This window comes from Lathamus discolor, chromosome Z, assembly GCF_037157495.1.
Source record: "Lathamus discolor isolate bLatDis1 chromosome Z, bLatDis1.hap1, whole genome shotgun sequence".
Lineage (NCBI taxonomy): Eukaryota > Metazoa > Chordata > Aves > Psittaciformes > Psittacidae > Lathamus > Lathamus discolor.
In genome coordinates this window covers 20,295,133-20,308,948 of record NC_088909.1, presented here as the reverse complement: position 1 = coordinate 20,308,948, position 13,816 = coordinate 20,295,133, and the positions used below count along the sequence as shown (strand labels likewise).

The window sequence follows — 13,816 nt, the reverse complement described above, 5'->3', positions numbered from 1 at the left end:
TGAGTAAATTATGAAGCCTGCATGGAACCGATAACCTAGGTCTAGTCATTGTGAAGATACCAAAATGCAGGGAGAGTTTATGCTCAGAGAAGGGAGGAAGACGGCTGAGAAGCCTTCCAAAGTAGAGTTAAGTCAACTCTTCCCTTTCAAAGCTGTAGAGCTGAGGATGCAGTGGTTGCGCTCAGCCTGCTCTTGCGAGATGCCTGCTTCCTGCCCCACCGCAACCCGGGCAGGCTCCTGCGGCATCTTCATTTCCTCACAGGGACGGCAGATGCAGCAGCATTTTCCCTCAGCACTTTTTGCTGCTATAGCCTTCTACAGCTCTCTAGACAAGAGATCTGCCCTAAAGCGCACTGCTATATTGCCCATTAAACCTAGAGCTCCCTTTACCTGACCCCAGACCCGGGCAAGGCTGGGCCGGGCGCTCGGACCCAGAGCACCACTCGCCGCGGTATCCCAGACAGTAAGAGATGTAAACAGCGACGGAAGGGACGGAGCGACCGCAACCCCAGCTACAACCTCAGCTACAGCCCCAACCCCGGAGGCGTGCGCAGCCAGATCCCCACCTCAGCCGTCCTAACAGCCGCTGTCGCCATGGCGACGCGGCGCGCAGGCCCACACGGCCCCTCGGCCGCTCCCCGCGGCCGCGCGCAGCGGTGCCGGTGGGGGCGGGAGCACGGCACCGCCGAAGGGCCGAGCCCGGCCGCGTGGGTGAGTCTGTGTGGGCCGGTAACAGCCCCGGGAGGGCGGCGGGTTCCTCCCTATGGGCTGTGGCTCGGGGGTGGTTTCCCTCCGTGACAGCCCGAGCTGGGCCGGGGCTGAGTGAGGTGCTGAGGCGCCTGGTCAGGCCCGTTTGTCACTGGGGCTGGTCGGGGAGAGCGCGCCCGGAGCTTGCTGCCCTCCCGGGAGGGGTGAGGCCTGCGTCCCGGTGTGCACTTGCTCCCGGCCCTAACGCCAGTGGCTGTAAGCTGCCGGCTGCGGCTGTAAATCGGGTGCTGCCGAGGAGGCGGTGGTGGGGTTCTGTGCTTGTTTTAAGAAATATGGACCAGTAAAACCCATGTGAGGCTCTTTCGGCTGAAAGCCGGTATGCGGTGTGATAGTAACGCGCGGCAGTGTGCCGTGGTTCGGGGATTTTCAGTCCCGAGTGCCGCGGTTGGTGCTTCTGGCTCTGAGCTTGCTTTGTTTTTCCTGTAGTTTTCTGTGCTGGAAAGAGCCTGTTGTTTCTCCTGTGCTCAGCTCTCTTCCTGGTTTATCCCTGCCTCTTTTGTAGGGTGTTCTTAATCTTCCAGAATTAGCTTTCAATGTTGATCTGCCCCTACCTAGAAATTTCTTCACTGGGAGAGTGATCAGGTATTGGAACAGGCTTCCCAGGAAACTGGTGGAATCACTGTCCCTGAAAGCGTTAAAAAACTGTGTAGGTGAGGCCCTTAGTGACATGGTTTAGTGGTGGCCTTGGCAGTCTAGGTAATGGTTGGACTTGATCTTAAAGGTATTTTCCAACCTAGCTGATTCTGTGATCTGTGCTTTATTTACAGTATGATTGATCACAGCCATTGTAGTATAACTGGTTAACATCTGAATGCTTGAACAAAGGCTAAGGAGCAGGTAAACCACTGAGGATGATGGTAGGTGACGTCCCAATTTTATCAGGCTGACTTGTGTCTTTTCTGCATCAAAATGGTGCTCAGACCTCAGGCTACACTACACTGAATCTCAAAGGTTATCCATACAGTCTGAAAAGTTTATGTGTTCCAAGAAGCAGTTGTAATTTTCTGTGTCTTATTTTTTTTTTTTTCCAGGCTTGTGGTCACCATGGCTGCAGTGGATCGTTTCCACCTCTTGTACAGAGAGATCAGTCATTCCTGCAATTTTTACATAGAGGCCCTGGCTATAGTTGGAGCCTGGTACACAATCAGGAAGTGCATGTCCCTTGCAATTGACACTTACAGCATGCTTAGGTTGCATTTAATTCCAAAGCTGGGCGGCAAGATTGATCTTGTCAAGCGCTATGGAAAATGGGCCGTGGTCACTGGTAAGAGACTGAAGCAGAATATTTGCTTATGTATATAGCACACTGTGTCATACTGTAAAACTTGGTAGCATATACTGCTGTGTGAACTTTCTCTCACAAGCTGAGGCGTGTGTTACCTCATGTTGTGAGTTACTCTGCCTGAGCAGTGACAGTTGTACAGCACCTTACTAAATTAAATTCCTCACGGAGATGGGCAAGCTCAGTGTGTTGACTGACTGCTGGGAAAGAATCACAGAGCAGTTTGTCCCAAAACTTGAAGATACACCCTGAACATCTACAGGTGCAGACAGAGATGCAGACAAGATCCCCTTTTTGTTTGGGGTTTTATGTGCTCAGGTTCTTCTGTAATTGAAGGAACTGTCAAAACAGAAGGCTGGGGCTGCTCTGATTTTCACTTTGGGATTTTATTTTCTGTTACAGGTAGCACAGATGGTATTGGGAAGGCATATGCTGAAGAGCTGGCGAAGCGTGGTGTCAACATTATCTTAATCAGCCGAAACAAAGAAAAGCTGGAGGCTGTATCTAAAAGCATATCTGAAACCTATAAAGTGGAAACAGATTTCATAGTAGCTGACTTCAGCAAGGGTCGTGAGCCTTACCCAGCCATTAAGGAGGCTCTGAAAGACAGAGAAATTGGGATTTTGGTAAATAATGTAGGAATGTTTTATTCCTACCCGGACTATTTTACCAGTCTGTCTGAGGATATGCTGTGGGACATGATCAACATAAATATTGCTTCTGCTAACATGATGACACATATTGTCCTGCCAGGCATGGTAGAGAAGAAGAAAGGTGCAATTGTGAATGTTTCTTCTGCATCCTGTTGTCAGCCAACACCAATGTTGACGATCTATGGTGCTTCTAAAGTAAGCTGGGGTGTAATGTTTAATGTCATGCACTGAAAAGTAGATTATAGCTTGTTTAGATTTGTTTGGTGTTTTTCACATTCAGCAATACTTGATTTCATAGTCAGGTTTTCTAGAGATTTTTTCAAATATCAGAGGTGAATGTTACATGTATGATGCAGTAAACTTTTTAACCTCGCTGGTGCTCTGAACCAAAGCCGGTGCTTCCTGGATTATGTGCAAATTATGGCATAACAATAGTCCTAGGAGAAATGTTACCTCTCTCAGAGGAATGATGTGCAAAGTGAAATGGCAGTTCTATGAGCTGTTGAAAGAGTCAAGATTTCATCTCTCCTTTTCAGCTGAACTGTGCAGACATACCTCAATCTACTTACACACTAGTGTAAGAGGATCTTAGACTAAGAGGAGCTATACTCATGCTCAAGCCATCACTGCGACAAGGGCTGTGGCCAAACCAAGCCACTGCTTCACCTAACACCAAGGGGCAGAAGGCTTCTTATACCATTGTCTGTACTGTATTTGGGGAAAAGTGAAAGGAACTTCCCTCACTGTAATTATTATTTCTGAGGAGATCCAGTCACTTATGCATAGAATGGGACAGCTGGGTGATGCTGGAAGTGTGAATGCTTGTGGGGATGCAGATTGACATAGGATGACCTGCTGAGTCCACAAAAGCAGCTGAGATTGTAGATGGGATCTTGCCTTAGAAGCAGTGTCTAAAGACAAGTGGTTATTGCTCCCAGCTATCTGTGGCTGCCCTCTCCTGTAGTGTAATCCTTGTACAGCCTTGCTTCTGAGGTAGCTCTTGTAAGTACTTCCCTTTGCCTGGAGCAAAACCAGCTCTTTAATACCCCAGTGTATAAAACTTGCAGATTTTCTTCAGTGAGGAAACTGTTTTAAAATTCCTATTTCTGTTGCAAAGTATCTCCCTCCTTCGTTATGCTAAGTGTATGTAGACCTGCACTCTGAACTAAAACAATTAAAAGGCCTGGATGAAAAAGACCAGAACAAAACCAAATGTATACAAATGTCTTCCTTTAGCTGGCATTATTAATCCAAATCCTGTATCAGCAATACAGTTTAAAGCCTGGTCTCTGAATATTACATGAGCATGGCAGTATGAACAAGCTGTTCTAGCATGCTAAGCCTCTGTGCATTAACAGCATATAGTGTTGGAAGTGATTGCATTGTTTTGTTTTCCTAAAGCAGGTGTAAGAGGTGCTCTTTCTCAGCGGTAACTGGCTTTGCAGCACAGCAGTAGCTTCAGCACAGCATCAATGTTGCTGCTTTGGGAAGACTGAGCTGTGCTCATTTTTCTGTCTGATTCCAGCAATCCCAGTTACCGACTTGCGTGTTGTTTTTTTTTTTCTTTTAATTGTTAAAGTAAAATGAGCTAAATGAGGTAATACAGATGCACATAACTAAATTAATGTTTAATTTTGCGTCAAAGGAGTCCCAGGAAGTAATTAACCTAATTAACCTAGTTTCTGGGGAAGTTGAATACAAAATGCACTTGTAAATGTGTTGAAGAATGGGACTTCATTTTGTCCTTTTGACAGTAGAATGTGTAGTCAGCTTTGGAGTGTCTTTGCAATGCCCCCAGACTAAACAAGGTGTTTTAGATGAAATAAATGTTTCTGTGTTTGTGTTTAAGCAGAATTGTCAGATTGTTTTCCAAATTCAAATCGGAGAGTTAAGCGGTCATTTTGTCTTGCAAGTTACTGTACTGTTGCAGTTGCAGGTTTTTAGCAAACTAATAATAACAAATAGAAATGTTGATAATACTTCAGAAATGTGTATTTTTATACTGGTTATTCTAGTGTCTCTTTCTGCTTTTGTCTTTCCAGACCTACCTGGACTATTTCAGTAGAGCACTACATTATGAGTGTGCCTCAAAAGGAATTTTTGTTCAGAGTTTAACTCCATTTGTCATTTCTAAAATGACATCACACAGTGGCATGGCATCAAAGAGATCTTTCTTTTTTCCTTCTGCTGAAGAGTATGCAAGTCATGCTGTTTCTACTCTTGGGTTATCTACTAGGACTACTGGTTACTGGAAGCATGCAATAAAGGTAATATAATCTATTAAACTATTTAATGTTTATCAGTAGAAGTTAAATAAGCTTCTACTGTTTACTTTCTAGGAGACAATGAAAACTATGCTCATATTCTGAAAAAGTGCAGTATTTATTGCAGGACTGAAAGGCATTGTGCCATATTTTCTCACTAATTCTACTTTAGAAAGTTATGCTTGGGCATGCTTTTGTTTTTAGGATGAGTGAATCCAATTCCCACTTAATGCGCATCAAAAAATGGGAGACTTTTTATTCAGAAGTAGAGAGTATCTCATTTGACTTGGGGTATTGCTGACTGGGAAAGCATTTCACTGTTGTCTCTGCTAACGGAAGTATTTTTTTTCAGTCTTACTTTATTGAGTGTATTTCTGCTTTAAGGAAGAGTGGGTAGAAAGGATGGAATAATAGCAGAAAGAAAAGCCCACATTTTTATTGTAAGCTATCTAAAAGCAGGTCCTCCATTAGCTTTTCATTTTGGAGGGCAGACTCTGGGCTGCAAAGTAATTTTAAACATTGTTCACATCTCATGTGTCCTACCTAGTGGCCTCCTATAGCATTAAGTCGAGCAGAAGGAGTTAAAAGAAGTGAGGATTAGTCCAAAAAGAATAAAACAGACAGGAACAACTGTGGCAATTAAAGAAAGTAGACAGTATTACTGTCGCAAACTTGAACAAAGCATTTCAGGATTTATTTGCAGAACCTAGCTGTGGGTGCTACTTCCGAAATGGCTAAAGATGTACTTCCAGGGGTTTCAGTTTAAGGCTTAGTTTGTTAATGTTCAAGCTTTTGACTTGCTTTAATTGTAATTTGAAAAATGGTTTGTTTACTTTAATGAAATATATCTTAATCTGTCCCTTTGTTTCTTTTTCTCTTCTTGTCTCCCTGTGTCTCTCCACAGTTCACGTTGGGTGAGCGCCTACCTGAATGGATCTGGGCATGGCTTGCATTGTATATTTTCAGAATTACACGCAAGGAAGCTTTAACATGCAAAGTGAAATAGGAGTATTCAGATGACCTTTGGAACGAGTACTATATATTCTGATCAGAGTGCTGCCAAAATGTGTAGTTAATGTTGGTGGGCTTACTGTAACTTACCTATACCTTGCTACATGTAACCTGGACATCAGAAGTCTGGATCCTCTCTGCATGTTGCATTAAACTGCCCTTCTGCTGCTTTCTTGTGTGACAGAGAGCTAATCTGTTGAGGTCAACGTATGTTCACTTTCTCTTCAAGGCAGGAGAGCAGTTGTCTTTTGTATAGCGCTACACAATTTCAGCTTGCAAAGTTGACTGAATTTGAGGATTCCCCAAATTTATTAGAAATGGGCCCCCCAAAACATGACATTGTTCAAAAAGGCAAACCCTGTCAACTGTATTAAGTTTCTTTAACTTGTAGTTTTGCAGACTTTTCTGTCTTATAATAGCAGATGTTTGTGTGTTTTAAGTGTAAATATTGTTGCTTTTGAATTATGTTATTTAAGGAACTTTTCAAGGTGGATGGCAAAGGACTGTTGACCTGGAGATAGTTTAAATGACTGAAGAGGTTTTACAGAGCTGTAAAGGAATTTGGAGATAAGCTTGTATGCTTTCTTACTCAAAGTGTTGATGGTCTTGATAATACTTCAAATATTGCTTCAGCAATCTGAAATACAGCTGGAGAATTGAATAAAGAATATAAAAATATAAAACCAAAATCACTAAAAAAATTGAAGTAACATTTTTGTTTAAAAATACTTATTAGTTTCCAAAGATGATGATAATATAATAATGATAATAATAACTTTACTGAAGTTTTGATGCTGTATGGTTTGTATGCTTTAATTTATATAAATAAATATGTTTATGCATATGTACTTACCAGAAGTCACACACTGCTCATATGTATTGCAGGCTTTACATGTGGGAGTCAGGAAAGCTGCCCTTTCTGTGTGCATGTAATTGCTACCCAAAAGAGAGACATGACTTGTGTTAAGAATGTTCTCAATATTTTGTATTTTATACTGCCATGGGCTCCTTAGTACTGCTTCTGTGATGTTATAGTGAAATCTTACAGCAGGATGACTCGAGGAGCATCTTTTCCTGATTCAGCTAGCATTTGTGGCTTGAATGTTTTGGTGCTTATTCCCTGATGGTGACAATGGGAGGTCAGTACCCTATATCAGCTTGCTCCCCAAAATCCCTACTGGAGATAGCAACTCTGATAGTTGCTATGCTTGGAGTTGAATTAGCTGCACTGTCTGTTGTAGCCAGAGTTTGAGTAGCTGCTGTACTTGTCACTGGGGTTGGTGTCACTGTGTTGGTGTCCTGGGTTCAGCAGTAGCAGTCATTTTTCTCCATCTTAGTAGCTGGTGCAGTGCTGTGTTTTTGACTTTTGGCCTGGGAACAGCGCTGATAACACCGATGGTTTTAGTTGCTGCTTAGTAATGTTTACTTTGACCAAGGACTTTCTGAGTCTCATGCTTTACCTGGGAGGTGGGGAAGCCAGGACATAGCAGAGACAGGACAGCTGACCCAAACTAACCAAAGAGGTATTCCATGCAACAGCACGTCATGCCCAGTATATAAACTGGGGGCAGTTACCTGGAAGGGTTAGGTCACTGCTCGGGTTGGGCTGGGTATCGGTCAGCGGGTGTTGAGCGGTTGTATTCTCTTCCCTTGTTATTTCCCTTATCATTATCATTGGTGGTAGCAGTAGTGATTTGTGTTATACCTTAGTTACTGGGCTGCTCGTACCTCAACCCGTGGGAGTTACATTCTTTTGACTCTCCTCCCCATCCCTCCAGGAGAGGGGGAGGAAGAAAAGGGAGAGTGAGGGAGCAGCTGTGTGGTTCTGAGCTACAGGCTAGGCTTAAACCATGACAAGGTTGTATGTACAGCAGTTGCATGGTGTTGCTGAATAATGCAATTGTGATTATAAAGCGGGTGTTGCTCCTCCACAGTAGCTCTGCACTGGTGATGTCACAGTCTGAAGGTCTAATAGGGACAATGCCCATAAAGCTTTTATGAGTAGGTTTTGCAAAGAACGATTTAGCAGTTACCCTCATAGTCAGAGACTGGGTACAAATCTGTTTGCAAATAAGCAAATCTGAGTTGTATCATTGAAATGCTTGAAAAGTTGTCCAGAGGGAAATTCAGGCCGTAATTTTTATGATGAAGGAGCTACCTCCCTTGACACTTTGACACTGCTGTGTTACTGCAGCACCATATTCTCAGGGGTTTGGGGGTGAAGGAAGGAGAGGTATGGGGGCAGGGACCCATTCAAACGTTTGGTCTGCCACTCACCTCATGTCAGCTGCGGCTGACCCCTGCCTCAGCTGGCCCTGGAAGCTGTTTGCTTGAATTATTAAGTATAAAAGTACGTATGAAGTGTTGTGAATAACTCCTTATGCCTGTTTGCAACTGGGATTTAAACAAATACACCTGTTTTTAGGAATGGCTTAAACGAAGCTTGAGAAACGTGAACCTGCAGCACATCCCTACTTCCACCTCTCCCTCACGCTCGTCGGGCGCTGCCGGCTCGTGCCCGCCGGTCACATCCGCATCTCAAGCCTCTCTCGCAGGAAGATTCCGCTTACCCCCCGCGAGTAACCCGATTGCCGCACAACCGCCCCCAGCCACCCCAGCACCGCCTCCCCCGGCGCGGCCCCTGACGCCTGCCCTCGCACTGCCGGCGACGGGCTCTCGCGAGAGCACGGTGATAAACAGTGCACAAAATGGCGGCGACGGGCCGGGCTTCGGCGGCACGGTGAGGGCGGGGGCGCGGTGTTGCTGCTGCTGCTTGCGGAGGTTGCGGGTAGCGCGGTGCCGGGCCTGCAGCGCCCGGCCGCCCTTCCCGGTGCTCGCTTCCTCTCGCCTACGGGGCTGCCTCGTCCGCCGCCGCGCTTCGGGCGGCTGCGGCTCCTCCTCAGCCGCTCCCTAGAGCGGGGTGAGCTGGGAGAAGCGGCGCTGTACGCGCGGCTGCTCTCTCCGGGCCGGCGCGGGCGCCTCGCGGAAACGGGCACGGCGTAAGTGAGGGCACTGGTTCGGTGGCTGCGCGGTGGTCGGGAGTGGCTGCCCCGTCTGTGGCATGGGCAGGGCTCGGAACGGGACCGCTGCTCCGCCAGGGTAACTCCGAGCGGAGCTGCGCTGGGGCTGGGCAAGGCTCAGGACTTGTAACCTCCGCGCAGTAAGGCTGTTACACAGAATAAACAAGTGAGCGTGCTGTCCCTTTGCTTAGTTTCTGTATTTCATCATTATGCTTACGCACAGTCAGCTATAAGGATTTTGCTCGTTTGTGTAGCTGAATGTTTCATTGCTTTAAGGGTTATAAACGAACTGATAAGGGAGGCAGAGCTCAGCCAAGAGCAGGAGTATTTTAGGGATGAAGAGGAAACTTCTTAATCACAAGCAATTCATAGCCTTGTCAAGATGTCAGAACTAGAGGGGAATTCCATCCCTGTTACAAAGAAATAAGTAGGAATGCTAAATGAAGTTAAATAAAACTGGACAGCTGTCACATGCAGGCTGAGTTTGTTCTGTTGCTGTGCTTTGAGCTCAGCCCATCCTTCTCCTAAGGAGTGTGAATCCCCTCATAAGGCTTCTACTTTTCAGTCCTGGTCACTGTAGCGATGTACAGTTCTGCTTCTCCAAGTGCTGTGATAGATCAGATGAATATTGTTTATTACTTGTGTCTTAATGGCCGTTTACATACCAGTCGCTGGTTAAATGTTCAGAATTTTAAAAAATGCTAGCATTACAATTTTTCTTCAGTGTTTCTCTCACCTTGGAGTGAAAAGTATGGAGGCTTCCCCTCCATGTAAGAAACACCTTCTACACTATCCTTTAACTCCACATTACTACATCTGTAGTACCAGCCCTTATTTTCCCAGGTGCCCATGTTGTAGTAACACACATTCCACCTCAAGAAAATTTGAAAGACTTCTTTCAAGTGCAGGAACTGAATGTTTGCTTTCTGCAGTATCTCTTTTCCTTACCAGGCTTTGACTTGGAGTTTGAATCTGATTCTCATTGTGTAAAAATGATGTACCTTAGCAGAATTTCTGTTTGCCCCATTTCTGATTGGCAAAAAAGCTACCATGCTATTCATGAAAAATTACTAAATGAAGCGTGAGAACAACTTTTTCCGTATTATTTCTAATACTAACTGCAGAAGGTGTCTTTTGTGTTTTTCAGGCTCTACAGTTGCACAAACACAACTCTAATTATTTTCTTTATTGCCCTGCCTTACAGGTTGGCTTGCAGTCAGCTTTGCTAATTCTTCTAGGGAGTTAACATTGCCATCAGAAATGGAGTACAGGACTCAGCTACCACATCGTGAGTGACCAAATCCTTTAATACAAAATGGAGAAGAAGCGGAGAAAGAAATGAGCCTGTTTACTAGGCTTTACCTCAGAAGACCATGAAATCTCAACTTACTTTGGACACAGCTTTAAGAAATAACCAATTGATCAGCGCAGTGACAGCAACATTTACTGAAACAAAAATGAACTAGTTTATAAAGAAGAAAATCGTGATTTGAATATATGGAATTTTTGGAATGAAACCATTTTCTTCTGTGACCATGAAGTTTGCAAACATCTGGTTTGTTTTGGTTGTTATTTTACTCTGTGGCAAAAAACACTTCAGTACCAGACTAGAGAATGCCTCTCATGAAGCTCACATATGTCCTGGATGTTCTCGCCTTACTTTGAAAGTGGAATTCACTTCAACAGTCGTAGAGCATGGTAATAAGAGTTAAGCAGTAAAAAAAAAAGAAAAAAAACAAATTCATGAAAAGTTCGAGTGTATTTTACGGATTTGTGGTATTTGTGCAATTGTAATATTCTGAGTTTGTGTAGAAGCATATTGTCTGCTAAATTCTCTCTATTCAAAGAGAGAAACAAATTTTTTTCAAAGGTTCTTGGTTTAACAGGAAACAACTCAGGGAATAAGAGAAGGAAGAGAGGGGAAAATAGAAAGGATATAAAAAGTGTAAATAGAGTGTGAAGGCTCAGGTGGGCAAGCCTCCTCACTTTAGTATGTTTAGTAGCTGTTTTGACCTAGCCAGTGGTATCACTGAGGCTTTTTATGAAATGTAACCACAAGTGGGCCTTGAAGGGGTGGGAAAGGCAAGAAATTTCTGTGGGTTTGTTCAAGAAGAAGTGTGGAAGAGTTAATGTACTTATGGAAAGATTGTGAAAATAATTGTGAAGGGAGCAGATGAAAGACAAAGTGAGACACAGGTCACTGCGGGGATGGCAAAGGATAGCAGTAGGATACTTTTACCCTCTGTCCACTTGCTGCGTCAGGTACCTGTAAAGTTCCTGCATTGAAGCTGTGTGTGTCCCTGGGTGCTGACAGGCGGGATGTCAGTAGTGAAGTTTCTGCACGTAGTGAGCCAAAGACTGAACGTGATGGTGTGTGCTGGGGCTCTGCTCCGCTCTTGCTGATACAGTCACTAAGACTGGACTGTTGGGACCACCTTTATTCTCTGTGTTGTAGTTGGTGTCAGTAATATGCACTAGTGTGCAATACCATGTAGAGGCTAGATTCTTTAAATCATAGGTGCCAAGAGATACATTGAATCAGCATGATGGCTTTAAGGTGACAGAGGGGAGATTCAGATTAGGAAAAAATTCTTCCCTGTGAGGTGTGGTGATGCCCTGGCACAGGTTGCCCAGAGGAGCTGTGGCTGCCCCATTGCTGGCAGTGTTCAAGGCCAGGTACAACGGGGCTTGAAGCAACCTGGCGTAGTAGAAGGTGTCCCTGCCCATTGCAGGGGGTTGGAACTGGATGAGCTTAAAGGCCACTTCCAACCCAAATCATTCCATGATTCTATGCTAATGAAGCAGTTTGTACTGCTGGATGTAACAGTAAGTCTGTTCTCTTTCTACTGCTCCTCTGATGTTTCACCTTACTGTTACAATTCTACCTTCCTTTCAAAGGTTTTGATCATATGTTGCAGCTTTCCTGATAAAGAAAAAAAAACAAAACAGCATAGTGCAGACATAAATTGCAGATTTCTAAAAGCAACAGAAAAATGCCTCAAATTGTGATTATTTGTTCTGGGAAAAGAAAAGAAAAACATTTGGACCTTTGTGGTGTGAATTCACGAGTAAGCTGCTTAAATATCAGTTCTGATAAGTTGTGCTCTTGTTTCAGAGTATATTGTGGCTTTTAATGGATACTTCACAGCTAAAGCTAGAAGTAAATTTATTTCAAGTGCATTAAAAAGTAGTGATATTGAGAACTGGAGGATTGTACCTCGCAACAACCCAGCCACCGACTATCCCAGTGATTTTGAAGTTATTCAGATCAATGAGAAACAGAAAGATGGAGTACTGACACTTGAAGATCACCCAAACATCAAGCGTGTAACACCTCAGAGGAGGGTCTTCCGAGCGCTCAAATATTCAGAGTGTAAGTAATTTTCTGTGTGGTTGCATTAGATCTGCATTGGGAAAGTGTCTCAGCCTAATTTCAGACCATCAGCTTAGCATTACACAAATGAGAAGTGGCCTACAGGTTTCCTTTACAGAAATCTTCTGTGTATAAAATTGTCAGGGTCTTGTCATACCTTTGCTAAAGTGTGGCAACAGTTCTGTCTACAACACAGAAACATTTCTTTTGCAGCAGTCAGTTACCTGGGACTATGGACCACGATATCTATAGTAGATGAAACAGAAGCTTTTACTGACTTTGGTTAGAGAAAATCGATACTTGCTTGTTTGAATCTTTTGTTGTTTTGCATATTTTTGATTCTGCATATTTTGTTTGTATATTTGCATAAAATACAATCTTTTGTGTTTTTCCTTATACTGTTTTTTTGTTCTTCATCCTAATTCTGTGTAGCTGATCCAGTGTTGCACTGCAATGAAACCAGATGGACTCAGAAGTGGCAGTCATCTCGTCCCTTGAGAAGAGCAAGTCTTTCTTTAGGTTCTGGCTTCTGGCATGCAACAGGTCGACACTCAAGCAGGCGTTTGCTGAGAGCTATCCCTCGCCAAGTTGCTCAGACCTTGCAGGCAGATGTCCTCTGGCAGATGGGTTACACAGGTATGGTATTGTCTGTTGTCCTAGAATGGTCAGCTTAGTTGAGAAACAAGGGAAGTCTGAGGAGAGGCTAATTGACTCTTATGTATTAATCTCTTGTTGGGTGCCAGTTCCAGAAAGATTGAGAAATAATTTATTTTGAGACACATTGTATACTTACAGAGTGCTATTCTGTGTGTATACTGAGAAATTGGTTATATTTATGATCTGTGGCTGAATTTCTGAGTTGGAATATAAGTTCTGCTTGAGATCTGTAACTTACTGAGCTTGTAAGTTGCATGCCACATTAAACAAAACTTCTCTTTAACCTGATAGATTAATTTGCTACAAAGCTGAATCAGAAAAAGCAGTTTTTTTCTGTTGTAGGTGCTGGTGTAAAAGTAGCTGTGTTTGACACTGGTCTGAGTGAGAAACACCCACATTTCAAAAATGTGAAGGAGAGAACAAACTGGACTAATGAGAGAACCTTGGATGATGGTGAGTTACTGTGCACAATTGTCCAGCTCTTCGTGATACTGTTGTGTTCTGTTTTCCATTGTAAAACTGCCGCTGTGATGTTAACATCTGTTGAAACTGTGTATCTTGAGATTTCAAGCTTAATTTTATAGGGTCCTTAGCACTTTGTAGTCATACCATACCCAGCAAAGAGTGTTAATGTCCCAGGAGGCTGTTGCATAAATCTCCTTTGGATCACATGTGGCATTTCATCATAGCATTTGAAAAATGTCAAGGCAAGAAGACACTATGCAGGCATAAATACACATTGTCAGAGTAGGTGGTGGTGAGAGCAAATGCCACAAAGCTGTTCCTTT

The 13,816-nt window shown here is 43.8% G+C and overlaps 2 protein-coding genes across 3 annotated transcripts in view; both read left to right on the top strand.

Annotated features, from left to right (window-relative positions):
* Window positions 1-631: 631 nt before the first annotated feature.
* On the top strand, window positions 632-6,667 carry HSDL1 (hydroxysteroid dehydrogenase like 1). 2 transcript variants are annotated; one of them, XM_065661555.1, is made up of 5 exons: window positions 632-711; window positions 1,800-2,032; window positions 2,453-2,898; window positions 4,746-4,970; window positions 5,872-6,667. In XM_065661555.1, the coding sequence occupies exons 2-5, from the start codon at window positions 1,813-1,815 to the stop codon at window positions 5,971-5,973; spliced, it is 993 nt and encodes a 330-aa protein (XP_065517627.1). In that variant the 5' UTR covers window positions 632-711; window positions 1,800-1,812; the 3' UTR covers window positions 5,974-6,667. The 2 variants fall into 2 exon arrangements, with proteins under 2 accessions (XP_065517627.1, XP_065517628.1); XM_065661556.1 differs by lacking the exon at window positions 632-711 and adding an exon at window positions 738-911.
* A 2,075-nt stretch (window positions 6,668-8,742) lies between these two features.
* Window positions 8,743-13,816, top strand: part of MBTPS1 (membrane bound transcription factor peptidase, site 1) — a 29,531-nt gene continuing 24,457 nt past the window's right edge. Inside the window, exons 1-5 of the mRNA XM_065661554.1 lie at window positions 8,743-8,977; window positions 10,203-10,696; window positions 12,114-12,371; window positions 12,804-13,007; window positions 13,371-13,481. Of these exons, the coding sequence (XP_065517626.1) occupies window positions 10,510-10,696; window positions 12,114-12,371; window positions 12,804-13,007; window positions 13,371-13,481 (760 nt within the window). The 5' untranslated portion in view covers window positions 8,743-8,977; window positions 10,203-10,509. The remainder of the gene's footprint in view (window positions 8,978-10,202; window positions 10,697-12,113; window positions 12,372-12,803; window positions 13,008-13,370; window positions 13,482-13,816) is intronic.